Raw genomic sequence first — 24,232 nt, forward strand, 5'->3', positions numbered from 1 at the left:
CCTGTAACAATGGTGGTTCCAAATGTTTTCAGATTCAAGAGGATGCCCTGAACAGGACCGAATGTAGGGTAGGCAGTGATGGTTAGAGATGGGGGTAAAATCAGTAAGCTACAGTCTGACACTGATACTTCCTTCATATATTATTGCTGACTCAGACCTGACTGAAACCTCCCTGCAGCTGGACAGAGCAGTGGGTTCAAAACTTCTTATGCTCTGAGATAAGAGAGCAAACCATGAGTGCAGTAACCTCCTAAGTGACTTGCATGGTCCTTTTGTCCACTCCTCCCCACACCTGTGGTATCTGAGGCAGAAAATTTGCCTGTGTCTGTCATAAAAGTGCCATCTTTTCCATGGTGGTATAGAAGAGGTAATATTAACTATATTGTGGTAACACCCCAAAGCTCGTCAGGGGGCTCGTTGCATTGAGTACTGCAAAAGGACAGAGGTGCACATTAGTTCCTGCCCTGAGGAGCTCACAGTGTAAGACCATGATTTGAGGGGGAGAGGGAGGGGGAGAGAGAGAGAGAGTGAGTTCCCATGTAGATGCCGAGGCTGGAGAGGGTTAGGCGTGATATGGGGGAAATGCTCTTGGCCATGGGGTGAACTTCTTGGCCTCTTATTAAAACCCTTGCTAGGTGGCTCAGTCCTTTTGGGAGGGTGATACACCTTCAAACCCTGTCGTCTTAGCTGGAGGAGGATGCTGTGGTGTGAAAGTGCCTGTGGATCCAATAAGGACACATCTGCTAGAGCAGTGGTTCTCAAACTTTTGTACTGATGACCCCTTTCACCCAGCAAGCCTCTGAATGTGACCCCGCCTTGTACATTAAAAACACTTTTTTAAAAAAAAATATTTCACACAATTATAAATGCTGGAGGCAAAGCAGGGTTTGGGGTGGAGGCTGACAGCTCGCGACCCCCCCATGTAGTAATCTCACGACCCCCAGTTTGAAAACCCCTGAGCTAGAGGGCTAGCAGTGTGTCTGCTTGAGACTGGAGCTGCAGATTCTTTACTTTGTCCTAATAATGACAAATGCAGTGACTCCTGGCATCCTAGGCAGATACCTGGAGACAGTGTGCCAGGAGCTGACCCCACCTACAAACATTCCTAAGCATGGTGGGGATGAGGGGCAGCTGGAGTTCTGCTCTTACTATACAGGGTAGAAGAAGGGTTTAAGTTCTCCGCTCAAATGCCTCCAGCATGCCTCATGTGCATTGCACATGTTTGTATTTCTTTGTGATGGAGACATGTAGGGAGAAGGGTATTGAACTTAGTCCTGTTCTGCTTACAGTTGTGAGCACTTAGTGCTGAAGTGGACAGTTTCAGATTCTTGATCCTTAATCCAGAACTGCACTGGCTCTGATTTATCAGCCCCTCTGTGTCATGCACAAATCCACAATCGCATGATATGTGGTGAGGAGGGGCGGGGGGAGCATTGTAGAGAATATTCCCCAGTGACTCACCAGAACTGGACGCAGCAGCATTTCCTCCTGAGCCTACACTAGCTGTTTCACAATGCTGCTTGTAAACTCTTCTCCATTAGCTGGGGAGCTCTTTATATTTTAGGTTCTGCTGTGGAATGAAGCAATTGCTCTGTGAGCTCATTTCCTGTCTGTGCCTCCCTGTCTGTCCTGGTGGGCATAGTAGGCTTCTGGGGTTTCTGCTGCTAATCTTTTTGCTTTTCCATATTTGCTCTCTTGTTGCTGCTGCTTTGTTGCTTTGCTGATGCAGTGATGGATACAGGTAAGCTGGGTGTTCTAAGCACACTTCTAACATTCCCTTCCTTCCTTTATTTTAGTGATGCCTGACTGCATGGTGTGTCTAACAAACAAACCTGTAGATACAGTGCTGTTTGTTTCTTTGGGGGAACCTTGCAGTAACAGCACTGAGGGTCCTGGCTCCTGTGACTGCTAATCACTGGCTATTAAAACTCTTCCCTTCTCTTAAACCCATCCCTGATCCTGGTCTGTGTGTGGCTAACAAACAGCAATAGGCAGGGAGGTAATTACCAATCTCTGCTGATTACTCTTCTGACAATTAGCCCTTAGGGAGAAGATACCCTTGGGCCCTTCCCTTGCTAGGAATTCTACTTCCTCCCCTGCTCCTCCCACCTTCCTCTCCTTCACCAAAACAAGCCCCCTCCCTAAGCATGCAGCAGGCAGCTAGCTTTTTTCATTCTCGCCTGTCTTCTAAAAAAACATGATTACCTTCCCACAGTGGGTCCTACCTGCCCTGATGACTTCCCCTACTAGTTCTTAGCCCAAGGGCAGAATTGGAAACCAGCAGCAGAGGGAGGCACATCTAGAATCACCGGACAAGGGAGGGGAGAAGATTCCTGGCTGGAGGTTGGCAGGCAGGGACTTACTCCTTCTCAGACCAGGGTCAGCAGACTCTTCGCAGTCAGAAGCCCCTCTGCTGCATATAGTGCCATTCTTTGGCCACTGCTCTATCCTGTAAATTAGCCAGCTTCCAGGTGCCATCTTCCTGGGAACTAGCTACTGGTAGAGTTGTTACTACTTCTTGGAAATAATGAAATATATCCCTGGCTAGAGTGGAAAGGTGTGGCATATCCAGTGTAACACACTTTTGCCTGCTGGGCTACAGTTGATCTGGGACTCTGAGCAATAAATAAGACAACACCCTCATCCCCCTAGTCTGAGGCTACCAGTGGTCTGGCCTGAGTGGATAAAATGACCGATTTGTTATGAAATGGGACCTGCTGCTGTTTTCTGTTACTGCTGAGTCCCATTGGGGGACTTTGACATCTTGTCTCTTTTTTTCTCTGCAGTGAGTCTCTACACCTCTGTTTTTGGGGTGTTGCAGCTGCTCTGCCTGATGACTGCCCCCATGATTGGATACATCATGGACTGGAAGCTGAAGGAATGTGATGATGGTTCAGAACAGGCTGATGAGAGTGATGCTAATCAGTAGGTAGCACACATTGCAGGATCCAATCTGATATCTTTAACTGACCCAATTAAACTAAAAGATCTAATTCCATTGTAAATTGATGAATGAGTCCATATAGGGATTTGCACCAATTTAACTAAACTGATTGCCATAAACAATTTTAGTTAAATGATGCAACTTCTGTTTGTAGATGAGGCTGGAGTCTCAGGTACAGGCCAAGACTCAGGTATGCCAATGTGGGGCTTTTGGTTTCTTTTATCCTCTGACTTCTCAGGTTTCTAGTTGTGAGTTCAAGTAGCTGTTGCACTGTCTGTGTGATATATTCCTTGCTTTCCCACCAGAGATGGTAAAAAAAAGAAAAAACGTGATCGCCAGATTCAGAAGATTTCGAATGCCACAAGAGCTTTTGTGTTCACCAACATACTACTAGTTGGATTTGGAATTACCTGTCTCATTCCTAACCTGCCTTTGCAGGTGAGTATTTCACAAAACGAGTTGTGTATTGCAAGGTTCCTGGCATAGGTGCTGACTCTGTGTGGGTGCTCCAGGGCTGGAGAAAAATTAGTGGGTGCTTAGCACCCATCGGCAGCCAAGCTCCCCTGTCTTCCCCAGCACCTCTCCCCTGCCGCCGGCCCCGCTGATCACTCCTCCCCCTCCCTCCCAGTGTTTCCTGCTCACCAAAAACAGAATGCAGGGGCTGGAGGTAGGGATGGAGCATGCTTGGGGGAGAAGAGGTGGGGTGGGAAAGGGGTAGAGTGGGGTTGGGGTCTGGGGCAGAGGGGAAGTTGGTGCCTATGGTTCCTGGGCTAAATGTGCAATGAAACTGTCTTGGATAAATTAGAACATAATATAGAATAAGGACAGGCTAAGACAAACTGGGTCCCTCTTGGCTCTGCCCCAGTGCTGTGGCCAGACTCCCCATGCCATGGCTACAGCATGGCTCTACCTCCATGTGGTGGGTCGGTGGGCTCTTCTAGTAGAGCCATGATGCAGCATTGGCCACCACATTCAAAAATCCTGAGTCAGAGACTCAAAAACTAGAAGGAAAATAGAGACCTCCAGTGTCTACTACTTGTAACTCTGTTTTAAACCACTCTACTAGCTTTTCTTATTAACCCCAAAAGCTAAAAACTTACTTTTATATTTAAATTAAATTTTGAGACTCCCTGTAATCATCTGAGTCCAGAAGCTGGAGGTTTAGGAAAAATCACTAGAGTTGGCAACACTGGGAAGGCTAATGGCAGAGATGCATCTCCAAGCAGAGTCCTCGGGCTAGTCTTGGCAGGGCCCCCCAGTCCAGTGAGTTTCAGAGATAATCCAGTTAAAGGTATGAGGGCAGTTAACACCTTTTAGAGCTGTTGCTTTGGGCACTCTGCAGGCTCTGGCAGATGTCACTGAGTAGGTCTGCACTGTGTTTCTGTTTTCAGGCCTTTGCAAGTATGAGGACTATAAACGCACACACTTTCATGTAAAATAAATAAATAAAAAGCCTGAGATTTAGGCCTAGAGCACCAGCTCTTGTCAGTAGTACCTTTGTTAATCCAGGCCTGAGCTACAGATAAGCAGGAGGTTCCTGGAAAATCTGTAAAGCAAAACAGCATGATACCTGCACAGACTCCACAGTTCAAGTTGTGGACCAAATGTCCTCTGTTACACCCTTTAGTGTCAGTGGGGTTATATATATGTAAATGTTTGGCCTGTGGTATGCACCTGGCAGAGGTATGAGACATCAGGGGACAGGACTTGATGACCTCTCGAGTTTCCATCCAGCCCCACATTTCTATAGCACAAAAGGCACTGGGAAGATGCCAGCTTTTCCTCTCCTCCCCCCCTCCCCCTGCACACACTGAATGGTTTTTTGTTGTTTTTTTGTTTTTTATTTTTCTCTCAAAGCTGTTAGAGAATCAAGCTGGAAGTGAGTGAATAAAGCTAAGGAGAGAGCAGGCATGCAGATCTGTCTTGAACCATTACTGGAAATGCCAAAGTTGAAGTGCCTGAACCATTTTAAAACCTGAGGATACGCTTTCAGAACAGCAACCTCCCTTCTGCAGACAGACTGAAGTGTGGGATATACTCCTTGGCAGAAAGGGGAACTGTAACTGGGAACAAATTCCAGGCAGAGTTAGGAACTTGGGGTGAAAGGGTACAAACATGATGATGATAACAGAAGATTAACTGCATGGTGTCCTGTTTCTTAGTGTTGGGGAAGAAGGTATTGACACAGCTCTGACTGAAGAGAGGGGGAAGAGAGAGATCTTAATCTTAGGTGCCACTCAGCCATGGGGGTACCAGGGGCCTGATCCAAAGCCCATTGAAGTAGATCAGATCAGATCAGGCCATGTTAACTAGCTAGATCCAAGAGTGTAATCCATATGCTCCTATTATATGGAACCTTTAAAAGAGATTGCTCTTCTGCTGCAATTGTCAACATCTCAGCTGACATGTAACAATTTTCAAGAGAAAAAGATGTCAGGTTCAGAAAGCACAATGTGCCATCATCTCAGACAAACAGTCTGTGTCCTTGTGCTGACACTAGTATGTGAGGGGGGCTTTGTTTCTGGAACTGCTTAAGCCTCTCCTGGAACTGGAGGAGCAGCAGGGACAGAGGTGGAGTGGTGGTTTTAGACTGCTATTCAGCATTTTTTCTGCTTCTTTCAGATCTTTTCCTTCATTTTGCACACGATAGTGAGAGGATTCATCCACTCAGCGGTGGGAGGGCTCTATGCAGCTGTGTAAGTCTGACCTTGCTCATATACAGCATGTGACTGGCCTGAGGGTTTGATTACCCAAAGACCCAGGGTGGAAGGGACACATGATGGTGAGATCCTGCTGTCAGAGGGAACAACCGAGTCCACTTATGGCTTACTCTGTGTCACCATAGGATTTGGCAGCAGGACTGCAGTGTCCCAGGTGATTACTTTCCTTGCTTGTGCCTAATGCTGACCTGTAGTTACTTATTGCAGTGAAACAAGCACAGATATGCTTAATGTGGACCTCAGGTGCAATTCGTCCTAAACTGGTTTCACCATCATATGGGTTAAAAAGCTTTAAATTTTTAGCTAACTTTCCCTAATTATGAGTACATGTAGGTACAGGTACATGTCTTGATTAAATATTGGTCAGGGCACTCTGACTTCTGGGGCATATAGCTAGGCTGCTCTGCGAATGGAGCTGTTTCTAGACACTTACCAGCTTGTCAGAGCATTGCTCAAAATAAACATAGTTAATGAGGCCTACGCACCTTTACCCAGTAGCGTGGACCATCCGTTCTATATCCAACATATACAAGTTCTCAATATATATATATATATATACACATCGATGTTCTCTTCCAAAACTAAAAAAACTTACTTAGCAATGGGAAGATCCATTTCCTCTGACCTGAACTCTTGGAATGATGGACAAACAGATCAATAACCTTTGCTGTAGATACTTTTTTTTTTTTAAGATGTTAGTTTGGTCCAACGCCACCTCTTTTTCTAAGTGTCAAATTTAAAAATTGCACAACTATGGAAAAACAGACATTAACCTGTCCTAAGACTTGCTTTTCATAAGTAATATCTACTACTCAGCGACTTTCCAATCAACAACATAGTTGAACTTGTTGAGGATCAGACTTTTTTTCTAAATAGGAAAACATGTCTGGCACATGCTAACCCGCTGTTCAGGGTTTCCAGAGTGAGTTAGTTGTGCCCAGATGAGCTGTGGGAATGAAACTGATGGCCTAGCCCCAGATGCTGGCTCAGATGGGTGTACAATTTGAAGAAGCCCCTACAAAAAACTATTGTTTTAACCCTTTTTTGTTTCCTTTGAGTACTGAGAAGCACTTCAAAGAGTTACAGAATACAACTGGCCTGTGCTGTGACTATGGCACTATGTTTAATCTGCAATTTTGTGTGTTTAAAAAACAAAAAACCCTAAATTTGAAAATTCAGGCAGAGAATAATCCAGAGAATAGACACTTGGCCCCTGAATCGCATCGCCTTAAATATTAATACACATAATATTCATACACAAGGAGAAATTCCTGAGTTCTGTACAGCTGAGCTGGGAGGGATGCCCAGTCTGGTCCCCTGAGTAGCACAAAAGATTCAAGGTGGGGTGTGGTAATTATGTTGCTTTCTGCGTCGACAGATACCCCTCAATGCAGTTTGGCAGCTTGACGGGACTGCAGTCTTTGGTCAGTGCCCTCTTTGCTCTTCTGCAGCAGCCCTTGTTCCTGGCAATGATGGGACCATTGAAAGGAGACCCTCTTTGGGTAAGGGAAGGAAGAGTAAATATAGTCTGCCCCAAACTTAGCATGAAGGGTTGGTGGTGGGGTCCACTTTCATTTGTGGGGAGGGGATTCCTTTTCAACGGAACCAACCAAAATGAAGGGAATTCTATGCACAGACCTATGCTGTGATCAGGTATCTAGGGGTGGGCACTGATGTTTGACTGTGGGTCCTGAAGTACACTGCTCACCTTAGACTGTGGCCAATAACTCCCCTAGGGGAAGGCAACCTGCCCACCCAAGTGCAATGCTGTTTATTTCTGGGATATGTTTTATAGATTCCTTCCTAATTTAATGCCTGCACAGACCAGACTATGCCTTATTAAACTTCTCTTAACTCACATTATCTTTAGTAAGATGTGTGGTTAAAGTTAATGAGCCCTGTGTTAAATCTAGCCATCGTTTTGGCTGATGCCATGTGCCTGGGCATTCCAGGGTAGATGATTCTTTATATGAGTAGCGGTGAGTGCTGGAATCTGACCAGTGATGATATGGGAAATGGGGATGAGGAGACTCCTGTTCACACTTCCAGCAGTATGAGACTGGTTTGGATTGCTGACCCAGCTCTGCTGGGGTCTGTCATTAGCCTTAGGAAACCTGGTTGTAGGGCCATAGGGCTCATGTTATCCTTGAGAGGTTAGGAGTAAGTCTGCAGAAAGGGGTTCTGCTCAATAAAGATGAGGAATCAGATGTCTTTCCTTTGGGAGTGCTGGCAGTGATGATGGGCCCCTCCAGGAGATGTTCCCTTCCTGTGCAGATGGAGGTATTCTAGAGGATATTTAGCAGCTCTCTGATGTGTTAGGAATTCTGTATGCTTTTGGACCTGTCCGTTTTGTCTTTGGCTGCCCTAAGTGCCTTCAAGAAGACAGGCTGAATTTTTTTTTTCTTTCTAGAAGTTCGTTATTTATTTATGCAGTGAAACACCACAACCACCAGTATGAATGGAAAGGACCTAAGAAGGGGAAGGGAAGGGAAGCTGTAGCATTAATTTCTGTTACCAGTTCATGTGCAGCAGGTGTAGTGAGATTGTTTGTTAGGTGGGAATCTCCTTCTCTCTCCTTTTGATAGTGAACGCAGCAGAACTTCTCGCCAGTGAGCTGCAAGCCTCAGTATTCCCAGTGAGCACTGAATTTTTGGATTGCTGCTTGCACTAATCTTGAGCTGTGAAGGTCAGGTGCCTGTCCAAGATGGGGGCTGCGTGTGGTCTTTCTCACCAACCCTGTATCAGGCAACTTGCTTAAAGCCCTGAAGCAGAGCTGCTTAGAAGGGGCAAGGATAGATTGCATCAGAAGATTTACATGGCTCTGTTGGAGGTGCAGGAATGAAAAGGAAGCCTGCAAGCAGTCTCATGAGTGAGTGGAGTCAAGCTAGGCAGGACGAAGCTTAATTCCTGAGTATGACAGCCAGCTCTTAGGAAAACCACCACTGCAGATGCTGCGTGTACTCCAGTAGTACTTAGCTCAACTGCAGGGCCAGCAGTGTTGGCATGGATAGCCCCAATCTCTGTTCTGCCTCTTCTCCTTCTCCTTCCCATGAGCATGAGAGACTGAAAAAATGTTAGTGCTGTAGACTGGCTGAAGTCTATCATAGCCATTGTTGTGACTGCTCTGCCTTGCCTTTTCTGTCTAGCAAGAAATTCTTCAAACATGGTACTGACTGACCTCCTTTTGCAGCATTTGCCTGTAGCTCTCTATGCAGAGTCTGATAGTAATGCTGTATAACTAAAATGTAAGCTGTTGCAGATGTACTGAGCAGGGCATCTCTCACGTCCAGCATGGGTGGGTGAAATAATGAGGCCTTGGGGCCACCTTTTGGGGGTGTGTGTGTGCGCGCGCGCGCAACTGGATTGTTTCTTTCTACCTATCTAATGCTGCTTGTCTCTGTCCTTGTAGGTGAACATGGGGCTTCTTGGAGTGAGTATGCTGGGCTTCTGCCTGCCGATCTATCTGATCTGCTATAAACACAGGCTAGAAAGAGAGAAACAGCAGAGAAGTGATGATGCCAAACTCTTCCTCAAAATCAATGGCACTCCCAATGAGGAAGCCTTTGTTTAAGCCAGTGCTTCAAACAGAGCCTCCTCTTCACGAGTTCCCCTGCCACTTCAATGGGTCTACCTCTGGCCCAAGTCATGATCCTTATCTCCATGCTCTGCCAGCTTCACACAGCATGGTCTGCTGGCTTAGAGTAAAGACTGAGTGTGTTTCTGAGACACATGCCAGGAGGAGGCCTCCCTCTTCTTTCCTTTTCTAAAGCTACACAGATCACAAATTGAATGAGCTGAAGCCTGCCCTAACTGGCACTGTCTTGGCTGCAGGAGAATATTTTACTCACCATTACCAAGCTTGGCTACAGGACACTAGTCCCTTGCTTGAAATCCCTGTGCTGTGCACATTGGAAAGGGGACTTCCTGCTGTGTCTTGCAGAAATAGATTTTCAGTTCATTGCTAAACACTAATCTCTGAGGCTGAACGCAAACTTTTTCTCCATATAATGTAAAGAGATGGTTAGTGAGCAATGGATTCTGCCACATGTGCCAAAATGACGGGTCCAGCTGACTGCTGTTCCCCCTCCCCACACTCCAGCAGCCTGAGAGTTCTTTACCCCCGCCTGTAAGCTTTCTCTACATGGTAAGATGCCTGCTGTCTTGAACCATTCAGCTGGAAATTGGACCTTGTCTGAAGTGCTTTAAGAAGTGTTGCCTTTCTTCTCCTCTCCCTGCAGTGACCCTGGGAGAGGAGCAGCAGCAGCTGGTAGTGTGGAGATAATGTTTGAGTAGAGCTGAAAGGTTTTTTCAAAACAGGGTCCTATGGTGCAAAACAACTTTGTTTCTAGGTGCTGGTTTTGTTGATTTTATCTTACTGTTGAAAAGAACCAACAGTGCAGAAATGGACTTGCATGTAGTAACTGGATCCTGTGACCACATGGAAGATTGACATGGTGAGAATTTCACTAAATCTCAGCAGGACCTCACAGCAGTAGTCTCTTAACATCCTGTGCTCAGAGAACAGCCCCCTTTGAGAGAATCCATCACTCTGAACTGCTGAACACCAACTTAACTGTAACTGACCAAAAAGTTGCTGGCTGGCAGTGTGAGAGGAGCCTCCTAGGATGTCTGTGCTCTTTCTGGACAGGACAGATGGAGATCACTGACTATGGGTTGGGTAGACTTCACAGAAAAGTGGACTGGGGGTACCTGAGGAGGTCACTGCTCAGAAATGGAGAGAATACAAAGGGAATTCTTGGCCTCCTTATCTCTTCTAGCCACGCCTTTCCCAGGCCTTGTCTACACTGGACTTTGTTTTACCATAACCTTCCTGCTATTGCTATCGGTGACTCAGCTCTATGGTGGGAGCACTAGTGCAGACAAGCTGCCTGTGTTCCATCTCGACCTGCTCTGAGCAGGGTTACACAACACTGGTTAAATGCCACTGGCTGGTATGCATTAACACTCCTAGTGGCTGGGCTGAGCTAGTGATTGTGATAGTGGGGAGATTATGGAAAACCCCGAGTCTAGTGTTCTATGGCAAATGCGGTAGTGGCGCTTTCTCAGTCTCTCAGTATCTCCAGTGCCTGGCACAGGGGTGAGTTTCTTGAACTTCACCTCTAAGCCAGGCAGGAAAAGCACAAAACTCTGCTGTCGCTGTCCAGTAACTCCAAACTGGGATTAAGAAACAATGGTGCATCTGAATGCTCTGTTGGAAGTGACTTTGGAACTAGGGGAGAAGAGGGGGCATTTGTCAGTGAAAGCCAACACCTTTGCTATACAGAATTAAAACATTCAGGTGAGCAGACTACCCAAGCCCTTTCCATTCAAAGAGTAAGCTCTGCAGGCATTCTAAATGGCACCATGGAAAAGAATCACTGTTAGAATCCTTAACAGACTCTTCACCCTAGTTAGGTTGCCTGTGCATAATGATTGAGCAGCAGCGCCCTCTGGTGTTACTGTATTGTAAAATCCCATAAGCTGTTTACAAAACAATGACAAAACATTTATTTCAGAGCTGCTTGCTTGTTTTGAATAGATTCCTGCCACTTAAAGAGTATATTTTAAACATTTGTGGGTTTTTACCTGTTGCCTTTATCAGTTGTCACACTTCAAAAGCAACCATGTCTTATGCTGTAATACTGCATCAATGCAAAATTACTTTATTCTATTCTGGTGGCTTCTTACAAGTTTGAGGAGCTTTGGAGATCTTTTACTGCCCTTCTCAGCTTCTTTTCCTTGTATCGAGCAACAATTAGGGAGTACAGCTCAACTTGGCAATTTAGGCCTTAAACAGTAGAGAAAAATCTGAAGAACATATGTGCTTGGAAGACACACCAGCAATAATTTAATTTTCCTTGTAATGACAGTATTTCTGGATGGTTTTCTGTAGATTTCTGCATTCTGTATTGCCAAGCATTGCTACACCTAACTGCTCTGATATTGCACACCTGCTCACTCCCGGATTGTTTACTCAGCAAGGAAAGATCAACTCACGTAATGCATCAGAATTTTAGTAAAATCTTTTGAGTCCAAATTGTGGCATGAACTGCAGTCAGCTTACTCCATCAGCTTCGGAGAATAATGTGGTAAAGACAGACACCTAATTTTCAAAAGTGACTGACTAGTAATTTTAGATGCCCAATATGAGAGTTTTTAAAGGGACCTAATTTTCACAAAGTGTTGCACATCCACCCTCCCTAAAACAGGCCCTTTTTAAACGGTCTCTGAGCATCCAAAGTCAGTAGGTGCTTTTGAAAATTGCAACGAGAATCCTTAGTTCCATGCCTTACGATTCCAGACAGTCTGAGAATCACAGCCTGCCACCTGCATGACCTTACAGCTTAGCTGCATGGAAACTGTATTAACCGGGGTCTCAGACTCCTTAGAGGAGAGCCCAAGATTCTGTTTAATCACAGTAAGGGGACTAGGATATAAATTCAGGGGGCATATTCCCCTTGTTCCACAGCAGAGACCACACTGATGTTTGTAGGAGGCTCACACAGAAATCGGGACAATACAGCATTTATGGAATAACTAAACATTTATTCCTGCATTTACATCCCCTAATTGCAACTCCTACTTCCCTCCTATTCCAGCAATGCAATCATTAATGTTGACATAAATGTGTGAGCTCTAGGCTTTAGAACTGATACCCTATTCACTTGAATAGAAGGCAGAGGAATTAATGCTAGAGTCATTGTTTCATAGTCTCTGCAGCCTCAGGCTGGCATTGTGGTGATGGCTTACAATTGGTTCATAGGTAAAAGGTTACCTCTGCCCTCAAGTAGGTTAGAAACATAATTTACCAAAAAATTAAACTGAGATTGTGGAGAACCTAGTTATGGGGCTCTCATGAATTAGTTACCTGGACCAGATCTGGCCACAACTGTTATAAAGCCAGGTTATCAAAGATGCTTTAGAATATTTATATTGTAAAGGGCTAAGATGCCATGGTGATGAGAAACGAGACTTTTATGTCTATGTAAAGGTCTAAATGGACAACCACAATACTCCCACCCCTACAATGGTGAATATAGTACTTTCCTTTATATCATGTATATTCTGCAAGGACACTTCTTACTTAACATGTCTTGCTATCATAAATTAAGCTGCTCATGAACATGTTTCCTTAACAGCAGAGTGAGTTTAATGAGGTATTTGTCCTCAGTGTGTCCAGAGGCATGATCCAGAGAAGAACCCCTAATACTGCACAGGTCCTTTAAATGCATTAATGTTGAAATTCTAGCAAATGGGTTGCATCAATTTCATAATCTCCAATTGCTAGAAAAGTTTTCTAGCATTCAGATGCTTTCTGTGCATCACTCACAACTTCACACACTTCCAAAAAGAGACATCTCATCTCATCAGTGTATGTCTCCTGTATGTCAGCAAACAGAAGACTGGCCCACAGCTGGTCTGCAAATGCTTGTTTCTATGATGTGGTTGCCTCTGAGAGTCTGTTTAAGGGGTGCCTGTATAGAAAGTGTGCATGCATTTTGGGGTGGTTCTGGCATTGATATGGGTACTTTTTTGCATATGATTGGTCTTTTTATTTAGGATTCTAAAAATCCAAAAGCTGTATGGAAAACATGCGTTAATATATAACTGGCTGGCCAGTGGATATTTGCAGAAAACAAAGGCAAACTTTGCTGAGAGTTTCATTCTGACCTAAACACTTTTGCAGTAATTAATATAACCACCCCCAGCATAGTGAGAGTGCCTCTACTCCACAGGTCTTTTAGAGGAAAACTGCAAAATAATGAGATTATAATTAAAACCACATCAGTAAAGTAGAAAGCTTCCCTTTTGACAAGCTGACTAGTTTAGGAGACAGAATACAGAGACAAACATTGGAATGCAGGACAAAGCAGATACTTACAATATTTTTGTAGCTACACCTTTCAGTGATACTTTCCTGGCTGCCTGTATCCACATGAATCTGTATTCCAATCTAGAAGTGCAGAGTTAATATGAATTTATTAATCTACATCAATAGATAGGTGCTTCTGCTGGGAAGTGGCAGTAAAACAGCACCTTTCAATGAACTTTCACTTCTGTGGAACTAACTGAAACAAATACATATTCTTACCTACCCCATCTCTGTGCACACTTCAACCCCCATTGTCCTGCACTCCACCCAATCCTGTTCTTTCTGTTTGTCCTCCCTCCCCGGCTTCTTGGAACAACTTTCCATGTGCCAAGCAAACCTCCCTTTACTTCCTCTAAACTTACTTCTTTTCACCTTTTGAAGCATTAATCCCCTCCCAGTGCTGTGATCATTCCTCTTTGCCTTTTGTATTTGTCTGAGTTATACCATATGTTCCTGGGGGGCACGGTCTGTGTCATCTTATGTGTTTGTAAAGTGATGTGTATTATTCAAGTACTCAATAATAAATATGGTATTAAACTAATCACTATAGTCTTTTTGAGGCTGAGCATCATAAAGGTAACACCTTGATCTCTTGGAGGGAGAGGTGGGAGATGTAAGCATAGAGGTTACACAGTATCTTCTGACAAATGGATTGTACTGCAGTTTAACCAAAGAGCCACTTTTCCATCCTCTGTCAAACTAATGAAAAAACGCCAGACTTCAAATGCAAAAAGCCCCACCCCAAAGCCAACAGAAAATTAAGGTTAAAAACCACAAGGGTGGAAATTAGGACCCCAATTTCTTTCCCCACCCAGAAACATGAGAAAATCTTGTTTAGCAATAATTTGTCAGGTTTGCATCAGACTGAGCCTAGTGCTTTTGGGCACATTTCTGCTCAAGGTACCATTTTTCAGATCAGATGCAGACTTGGTCCTGACCTCCATGTAAGTGAGATGATAACTTTTGCAAGAGTATGCATTGTTAACCCTAGTACTTCTGCAAAATTCTAGCTCTGGCAATTCTGTCTGTATTCCCCTATGCTGAAATAGCATACAGGTTAAATACATACGCACCCCAACTTGTGTTTTCTCTCATTGAATGCCAAATCCTTATTGGAACTAATGCCTTCTTGAAGGAAATGTAGTTCATACCTTTACTGCTATATGTTCTTAAAAATAAGTATTTGGGTACTTTTTTAATTAAAATAAAATATTACTATGTGGGACACTTTTCTGTGTAGCTGATATAACAAAGCCCTGTACTTTAGAAGGCTGGTACCTTCATAAATAAGTCTTCATGTGTTTTTGGGTTTTTTTTTTGTTTTTTTTAATTTCACATCATAAACTTGGCTTCCATAGAAGATATTCAAGATATTCTAAATCATAGCTTTATTTCGCTGGGCCTGGCTGCAGGATGGGGTCATGGTTTTGGCATAAACAGATGGACTTTGAGAATAGTTATTGATAGCCAGCTACATGCCCCAGCTTGCAGACTTTAGCACAGTAACTCACTCTTTCTTTAGTGAGAAGACTGGGATCAAAAATAGAATAATCTGAGGGATATGTAAGTATCTACTTTTTTTTAAATGGGATCCTGCCCTTCTACCATTTGTGACTGTGGTATAGAAGGTTGCTGTTGTCAAGATGATTCCTGAGCTAATGGCTGAGTGTTGGGTTAAAGTGTTGTGTGCTGGCTTTGGAGGGTGTGAGGATATCTCATGCAGACTAATCTGCAGCAGTATCTTGAGTTTGTAGGAACTAGAGTTTCAACTGCCAAGTAGCAGAATCCATCTGGGCTTTAGAGTGGCCAGAACTTTGTTTGCCTCACCCCCTGACTTTGCTCTAGTACTGCTTTCCCCAAGTTCTTGTAAAAAAGGATTTCTTAGCACTGCTTTGATCCCAGCTTTAACTGCCAAAATCGCCACACACACATGCGTCGTGTTTACTTGAAGCTTTTGTAAATCTGAATCACTACTGTGGAAGGCTAAATGTGGTTAGGTAAATTAATGTAAGTTGTGTGTGTGGTTCTTGTAGTCTTTATTAAGAACATAAGAATGGCCGTACCAGGTCAGACCAAAGGTCCATCTAGCCCAGTATCTGTCTACCGACAGTGGCCAATGCCAGGTGCCCCAGAGGGGGTGAAGCTAACAGGCAATGATCAAGTGATCTCTCTCCTGCCATCCATCCCCATGCTCTGATGAACAGAGGCTAGGGACACCATTCTTTACCCTTCCTGGCTAATAGCCATTTATGGACTTAGCCACCATGAATTTATCCAGTTCCCTTTTAAACATTGTTATAGTCCCAGCCTTCACAACCTCCTCAGGTAAGAAGTTCCACAAGTTGACTGTGCGCTGTGTGAAGAAGTACTTTATTTGGTTTGTTTTAAACCTGCTGGCTATTAATTTCATTGGGTGACGTCTGGTTCTTGTGCTATGTGAAGGAATAAATAACACTTGCTTATTCATTTCCTCCACAGCAGTCACAATTTTGTAGACCTCTATCATGTTCCCCCATAGCCATTTCTTTTCCAAGCTGAAAAGTCTCAGTCTTTTTAATCTCTCCTAATATGGAAGCTGTTCCATACCCCTAATCATTTTTGTTGCTCTTCTCTGTAACTTTTCCAATTCCATTATTATTTTTTTAGATGGGGCAACCATCTGTACACAGTATTTGAGATGTGGGCGTTACCATTTTATATAAGGGCAATAATATATTCTCAGTCTTATTCTCTATCCCCTTTTTAATGATTCCTAACATCCTGTTTGCTTTTTTGACCGCCTCTGCGCCCTGCGTGGACATCTTCAGAGAACTCTTGGTCCCCTTCTCGTAGGCGATGCATGATCTCGTTCTGGCTCATGTCTCCTGGTACTGTCAGGGGCCAGTGATGTGTTCGGTGCAGATGTCCCTGGACCAGTGGATGGTGTCTGAGACCATGAGGCGCCAAATGAGCCGTGCGTAGTGGTGACTGATCCCGCAGGTCCGCAGCACATGCTCGTTGCAGGGATCCCAGGCGCCCAGGGCTCCGATGAGCAGGGCATCCATCTGCACCTCATAGCCTTTCACTCTCAGGGTGTCAGCCAGGGGAAGCATACTTTCCCAGCTTACGAGCGTGGGGTTCACAAAAGGCCGGGGTTAGTACATACAAGTTTTGAGCACAGAGGAGGCTGGTTTTATGTTAAGTTTCTTCTAGGTAACTTCCAACTAAGACTATGGTAGGTAATAGATTTCCCCACCAGGCTGAAATAAGATGACCCCATTGTAGCTGAAGGGAGAGGAAAGCATGATTTCGTTTGGAAGAAAGGTGTGGCCTGTTACCGTACACTTTTTTTCCCCCCAAAACTAGACTTTGGATATTTACCAGTTCATTTTAATGTAGCAATTGTGGTGACTAGATGAGAGGAATGCAATGATCTTCCCTGTAGTAGCTGAAGTTTCGCTTCATAGTTTGAAGGTGTCACTGCTGTTGCAGGCCCTTTGAAAGGTCCAGAGGCCTGGCCTACACTACAGGGTTAGGTCGAATTTAGCCACATTAGGTTGATTTAAAAATGAATGCATCCACACAACCAACCCCATTCAGTCGACCTAAAGGGCTCTTAAAAATTGACTTCTGTACTCCTCCCTGTTGAGGGGAGTAGTGCTAAACTTGACTTTGCTGGGTTGAATTTGGGGTAGTGTAGATGCAAATCGATGGCATTAGCCTCCGTGAGCTATCTCAGAGTGCTCCACTGTGACTGCTCTGGACAGCACTTTGAACTCTGATGCACTAGCCAAGTACACAGGAAAAGCCCCAGGAACTTTTGTATTTCATTTCCTGTTTGGTCAGCATGGCGAACTCAGCAGCACAGGTCACCATACAGTCCCCCCAGAATCACAGAGCGTAGAATGTTTCTACGCTCCCCCTATCATCCCATCCCTGAGGTTATCACAGATTAAAAGGCGAAAAAATGCACTCATGATGATATGGTGTTTGAGCTCATGCAGTCCTTCTGCACTGATAGGGCACAGTTTTAATGCATGGAGGCATTCAGTGGCAGAGGCCAGGAAAAAATTACGTGAGCACAAAAACTGCAGAGGCAGAATGCGATGCTGATGCTAATGGGGAAGCATTAGAAGCAAGAGGAAGACTAAGGACAGGGTAGGCCCACTGCTCAGTGAGGAGGGAGAAACAGTAACAGGAAACTTGGAAATGGCAGAGATGCTTAATGACTTCTTTGTTTCGGTCTTCACTGAGAAGTCTGAAGGAATGTCTAACATAGTAACATAGTGGAATGCTCTTATGGGTAAGGGTGGTAGTTTAGAAGATAAAGTTAAAAAAGAGAGCAAGTTAAAAATCACTTAGAAAAGTTAGATGCCTGCAAGTCACCAGGGCCTGATGAAATATGCATCCTAGAATACTCAAGGAGTTAATAGAGGAGGTATCTGAGCCTCTAGCTATTATTCTTTGGAAGTCATGGAGCATGGAGAGATTCCAGAACTGGAAAGGGCAAAGGGAAATATAGTGCCATCTATAAAAGGGAAATAAAAACAACCCAGGAAACTACAGACCAGTTAGTTAACTTCTGTGCAGGGAAGATAATGGAGCAAGTAATTAAAGAAATTCATCTGCAAACACTTGGAAGGTGGTAAGGTGATAGGGAATAGCCAGCATGGATTTGTAAAGAACAAATCATGTCAAAGCCAATCTGATAGCTTTCTTTGATTAGGATAATGAGCCTTGTGGATAAGGGAGAAGCGGTGGATGTGGTATACCTAGACTTTAGTAAGGCATTTGATACAGTCTCCGCCATGATTCTTATCGATAAACTAGGCAATACAATTTAGATGGGGCTACTATATCCAAGGTGGGTGCATAACTGGCTGGATAACCGTACTCAGAGAGTAGTTATTAATGGCTCCCAATCCTGCTGGAATGAAGGTATAACAAGTGGGGTTCCGCAGGGTCTGTTTTGGGACCGAGACTGGCTCTGTTCAATATCTTCATCAACGACTTAGATGTTGGCATAGAAAGTACGCTTATTAAGTTTGCAGCGATACCAAACTGGAGGGATTGCAACTGCTTTGGAGACAACAGGTCAAAATTCAAAATGATCTGGACAAATTGGAGAAATTGGTCTGAGGTAAACCCGGATGAAGTTCAAATAAAGACAATGCAAAGTGCTCCACTTAGGAAGGAACAATCAGTTTCACACATACAGAATGGGAAGAGACTGTCTAGGAAGAGTATGGCAGAAAAAGAGATCTAGGGTCATAGTGGACCACAAGCTAAATATGAGTCAACAGTGTGATACTGTTGCAAAAAAAGCAAATGTGATTCTGGGATGCATTAACAGGTGTGTTGTGAGCAAGACAACGACAGAAGTCATTCTTCTGCTCTACTCTGCGCTGGTTAGGCCTCAACTGGAGTACTGTGTCCAGTTCTGGGCACCGCATTTCAAGAAAGATGTGGAGAAATTGGAGAGGTCCAGAGAAGAGCAACAAGAATGATTAAAGGTCTTGAGAACATGACCTACGAAGGAAGGCTGAAGAAGAATTGGGTTTATTATAGTTTGGAAAAAGAAGACTGAGAGGGGAATGATAGCAGTTTCAGGTATCTAAAAGGGTGTCATCAGGAGGAGGGAGAAAACTTGTTCACCTTAGCCTCTAATATAGAACAGAAGCAATGGCTTAAACTGCAGGCAAGGGAGATTTAGGTTGGACATTAGGAAAAGTTCCTAACTGTCAGGGTAGTTAAACACTGGAATAAATTGCCTAGGGAGGTTGTGGAATCTCCATTTTCTGGAGATAGATATTTAAAAAGTAGGTGAGGATAAATGTCTATCAGGGATGGTCTAGACAGTATTTGGTCCTGCCATGAGGGCAGGGGACTAGACTCGATGACCTCTCGAAGTCCCTCCCAGTCCTAGAGTCTATGAATCTGTTGGAGCTGCAGGAAAGCCAACAAGAGCACAGACCCCCACTGCATCCACTATATAACCACCTCCCCTCCTCCCCATGTTCCATAGCCTCCTCACCCAGATGCCCAAGAACACTGGGGGGGGGAGGGGGAGGCTCTGGGCACCCAGCCATTCCACTGCAGAAGATGGCCCAAGCAACAGAAGGCTGTCATTCAAATAGTTCACTTACTGCAGCCACACTAAAAATCAGTAAAAGCAGCAAAGAGTCCTGTGGCACCTTATAGACTAACAGACGTTTTGGAGCATGAGCTTTTGTGGATGAATACCCACTTCATTAGATGCATGTAAAAATCAGTGTGGCCTTGTCCTTCCCTCCTCCCCAACCCCGCCTACCTTGCCTGTTTTTTTTTTTTTTAATTAATAAAGAAAGAATGTATGGTTTCAAAACACTAGTTACTTTATTTTGAAGGGGGGAGGGTGGTTGGGTTATAGGGAATTAAAATGAACAAAGGGGACGGGTTTGCATCAAGGAGAAACACAACTGTCACACCAAAGCCTGCCCAGTCATGAAACTGGTTTTCAAAGCCTCTCTGATGCGCAGTGTGCCTTGCTGTGCTCTTCTAATCGCCCTGGTGGCTGGCGTGAAACGATTGTCTGCTGTTGCTTTCACAGAGGGAGGGGCGATTGATAACATGTACCCAAAACCACCTGTGAAAATGTTTTTGCCCCATCAGGCATTGGGAGCTTAACCCAGAATTCCAATGGGTGGCGGAGACTGCAGCTACCCCCAGTGCACCGCTCTGTAAGTCAATGCTAGTCCCGGTAGTGAGCACACACTCCACCAACTTAGCAGCAGGGAATCCTGTGGCACCTTATAGACTAATAGACGTTTTGGAGCATGAGCTTTCGTGGGTAAATACCCACTTCATCAGATGCATGTAGTGGAAATTTCCAGGGGCAGGTATATATATGCTAGCAAGCAAGCTAGCGATAACGAGGTTAATTCAATCAGGGAGGATGAGGCCCTGTTCTAGCAGCTGAGGTGTGAAAACCAAAAGAGGAGAAACTGGTTCTGTAGTTGGCAAGCCATTCACAGTCTTTGTTAGGTCCTGAGCTGATGGTGTCAAGTCCACCAACTTAATGCACTTAGTGTGGACATACGCAATAGACTGCATAAAATCGATTTCCAAAAATTGACTTCTATAAAATTGAACTAATTTTGTAATGTAGACATACTCCAAGATAAGGACAATTTACCAAATTGATTAAAGGCCCAATTTGCTAACCTTAAAACACCACCCCTGCCTATAGATTATAAGATGAGGTTTTTGCTTCCCTCCAGCCCAGATGTCTGAAGTAATACGTCCTTCTACTACACCCCTAACTTCCATAAAAGGTTAGCCCCTGTGAGAAGGCTTTGCTGCCTCAACAATGATCCCTCTGGCCACTTGAGGAGTGATAGGGGCTAGAACTCCTGTTTTTTAAGGCCAAACTCTTTCACCCTGAAAGACTGTGGTTCTAATCATAAAACTGGAAGGGACTTTGAGAGGTCATTAGTTCAGTCCCCTGTACTCAAGGCAGGATTAAGTATTATCTAGACCATCCCTGACAGGTGTTTTTCCAACCTGTTCCTAAAAAATCTACAGTGAGGGAGATTCCACAACCTCCCTAGGCAATTTATTCCAGTGCTTAACTACTCTGACAGTTAGGAAGTTTTTCCTAATGGCCAACATAAACTGCCCTTGCTGCAATTTAAGCCCATTGCCTCTTGTCCTATCCTCAGACTTTAAGAGAAGACCTTTTCTCCTCCCTCCTTGTAACAAACTTTTATGTACTTTAAAACTGTTATGTCCCCTCTGTTTTGTCTTCTTCAGACCAAACAAACCCCCCCCCTTTTTTTTTCCAATATTCCCTCATAGGTCACGTTTTCTAGACCTTTAATCATTTTTGTTGCTCTTCTCTGGCCTTTCTACAATTTGTCCCAATCTTCCCTGAAATGTGGTTCCCAGACCTGGACACAATGCTCCAGTTGAGGCCTAATCAACATAGATTAGAGTGGAAGAATTACTTCTTGTGTCTTGTTTACAATACTCCTGCTAATACATCCCAGAATGATATTTGCTTTTTTTTTCCAACAGTGTTATACTGTTGACTTATACAGTAACGCCTCACTTATTGTTGTAGTTATGTTCCTGAAAAATGTGACTTTAAACAAAACTATTAAGCAAATCCAATTTCCCCATAAGAATTAATGAAAATGGGGGTGGGGTGGGTAGGTTCCAGGGACATTTTTTCACCAGACAAAAGACTCCATATATATTACACACACTAAGTTTTACACAAAAAATTTAATACTGTACACAGCAATGATGATTGTGAAGCTTGGTTGAGGTGGTGAAGTCAGAGGGTGGGATATTTCCCATGCTAAATGATGAACTAGCATTTGGCTGAGCCCTCAAGGGTTAACAGGTTGTTAATGTAGCCTCACATTCTACAAGACAGCACAAATGGAGGGAGTGGAAACAGAATGTCAGACGGAGGCAGAGACACACATCCTCTGTGTGTGTAAGAGAGATGTGCATAGCCCCTTTAAGTACACTGACCCCCCCCAAGTATATTGCTTTTTTAAGTAGATCAGCAAGTTGAGAAAGCAGCTGCTGCCAGCAAGCTCCTGCTGTCCTGAACCCTGTCATGTCTTGTCCTCTCCCCACCACTCTATGGAGAGGGATAAGTGGGGGGCAGGAGCAGGGGGACACCCTGACATTAGCACCCCTCTTTCCCCCCATGCAGCAAGCGGGAGGCTCCCAGGAGCAGCACATTGCAGTGGGGGGGAGGGATAGCTGAACTGCAGCAACTGATAGCCTGCTGGGCGGCTGCCACATAGGGAACTTTGGGGAGCGGGGAGCTGATATGGGGGGCTGCCAGTCCACCCTGGTACCAAGCTCCCACCAGCTAGCTCCAACGGGCTACTCTTTCTGCAAGCACCGGACAAAGCAGGCGGCTCCCAAACAACGGTATAAGGGAGCATTGTGCAACTTTAAATGAGCATGTTCTCTAATTGATCAGCAACTTAACATTAACTGGGATGACTTTAAAGTAGTTACTGTATTTAGCTTGTGATCCACTATGACCCCCAGATCCCTTTCTGCAGTACTCCTTCCCAGGCAATCATTTTCCATTTTGTATGGGTGCAACTGATTGTTCCTTCCTAAGTGGAGTACTTTGCATTTGTCCTTATTGAAATTCATCCTATTTACTTCAGACCATTTCTCCAGTTTGTCCAGATCATTTTGAATTTTAATCCTGTCCTCCAAAGCACTTGCATCCCCTCCCATCTTGGTATCATCCGCAAGCTTTATAAGTGTATGCTCTTTGCCAATATCTAAATCATTGATGAAGATATTGAACAGAACCGGACCCAGACCTGATCCCTGCAGGACCCTACTCGTTATGCCGTTCCAGCATGACTGTGAACCACTGATAACTACTCTCTGGGCATGATTTTTCCAACCAGTTATGAACCCACCTTATAGTAGCTCCATCTAGGTTGTTTTTCCCTGGTTTGTTTATGAGATGGTCATGCAAGACAGTATCAACAGCCTTACTGGGCGTAACCAAAATATTATTGTGATTGTTAGTGAGGGACCATCTACGACAAAGGTAGGCTCACCTGGGAGGCAAGGTAGATTGGACTACTCCAGGGGACTGTCAGCGACTTCACGTTAAGGCTCTTATAGTGCGTGAGTTTACACCTGATCATTGTGGAGTGAAATCTAAATATAGAACTCACATCACATTTGGATTTGTGTCTTGATTCTTAACAATCTGCCCTGAGAATAGAAATCATGCTCTTGATTCACTGTAGGCAGCTTGACAGCATGGAGATGTCTCAAAAAGTATTTGTTATGCTGAGAAAGATGTGTCTCCTAAACTGGTTACAAAATATAGTTCTTTTTTTTAGACTGGGCCAGTGTCATAAGTAGATAGGTAAGGGTTAGTTTTCTTTTACCTGCAAAGGGTGAACAAAGGGGGAACCAAGCACCTGACCAGAGGACCAATCAGAGACCTGGATTTTTTTTAAAGTCTGGGAGGGACTGGAAAACCGGGGGCTTTTTGTTTTCCTCGGCTGTGGAGTAACAAGCTTTTCTTCTACTCATCTCGTTCAAAAATATTCTACTAAACATCTGTGAGTACAAAAGGAAACAAAGTAATCGGCTGTGATGTGCTTTGATTGTTAATTGACATGGTAGTTGATTTGCTGGAACTGGTTTAATTGGGCTATCTTAAATGCAGATGTTTTATTCATATTTTTTATAAAGCAAGAACCTGTATTAGCTCTTAATGCAGTATTATTGTTTGGTATTTCTTTCTTTTATATAAAGTTTTTCTTTAAACCTTGGGAAGTTTCTTTTCCTAGGAGCAGAGGGAGAGGAATCTCTGGCCCAGACTCTGTTATATCGGTGCACAGGGCTAGAGGGGGAGGCGAAAAGCCCAACCTCTGTGTCTTACTTTCCTATTGTCCAAGGCGGGAAAAGGTTACGGGACAAAGGGAGGGAGAATCTCTTGTGTGAGCTGACTAGGTGAATGCATAGCCTCGGGGAAGCTAGATTGCCTCTCTGGTTGTATTCAAGGAGTGAAGTATAGCATCGCCCAGGCTCACCCAGGGAAAGGAGGGGGGAACTGGGGGTGAGATAGGAAGACCCAGGGGTCTGGGTCTTGGTGGGGGTTCTCCAGGGAAGGTCTGGGGGGACCAGAGCGAGGCAGGCGCTGTATTCCTGTCTTGTGGCAGCAAGATAAGA

At 44.3% G+C, this 24,232-nt stretch overlaps 1 protein-coding gene across 1 annotated transcript in view; it reads left to right on the plus strand.

Moving 5' to 3' along the window:
* SLC43A2 (solute carrier family 43 member 2) overlaps window positions 1–14,078 on the plus strand; it is a 51,804-nt gene extending 37,726 nt beyond the window's left edge. The window contains exons 10-14 of the mRNA XM_075059524.1: window positions 2,787–2,925; window positions 3,250–3,382; window positions 5,567–5,640; window positions 7,043–7,166; window positions 9,074–14,078. Coding sequence (XP_074915625.1) covers window positions 2,787–2,925; window positions 3,250–3,382; window positions 5,567–5,640; window positions 7,043–7,166; window positions 9,074–9,235 — 632 coding nt within the window. The 3' untranslated portion in view covers window positions 9,236–14,078. The remainder of the gene's footprint in view (window positions 1–2,786; window positions 2,926–3,249; window positions 3,383–5,566; window positions 5,641–7,042; window positions 7,167–9,073) is intronic.
* The last annotated feature ends 10,154 nt before the right edge of the window (window positions 14,079–24,232 follow it).

The sequence above is a fragment of the Chelonoidis abingdonii genome, chromosome 20 (genome assembly GCF_003597395.2).
Source record: "Chelonoidis abingdonii isolate Lonesome George chromosome 20, CheloAbing_2.0, whole genome shotgun sequence".
In the NCBI taxonomy this organism is placed as follows: Eukaryota; Metazoa; Chordata; order Testudines; family Testudinidae; genus Chelonoidis; species Chelonoidis abingdonii.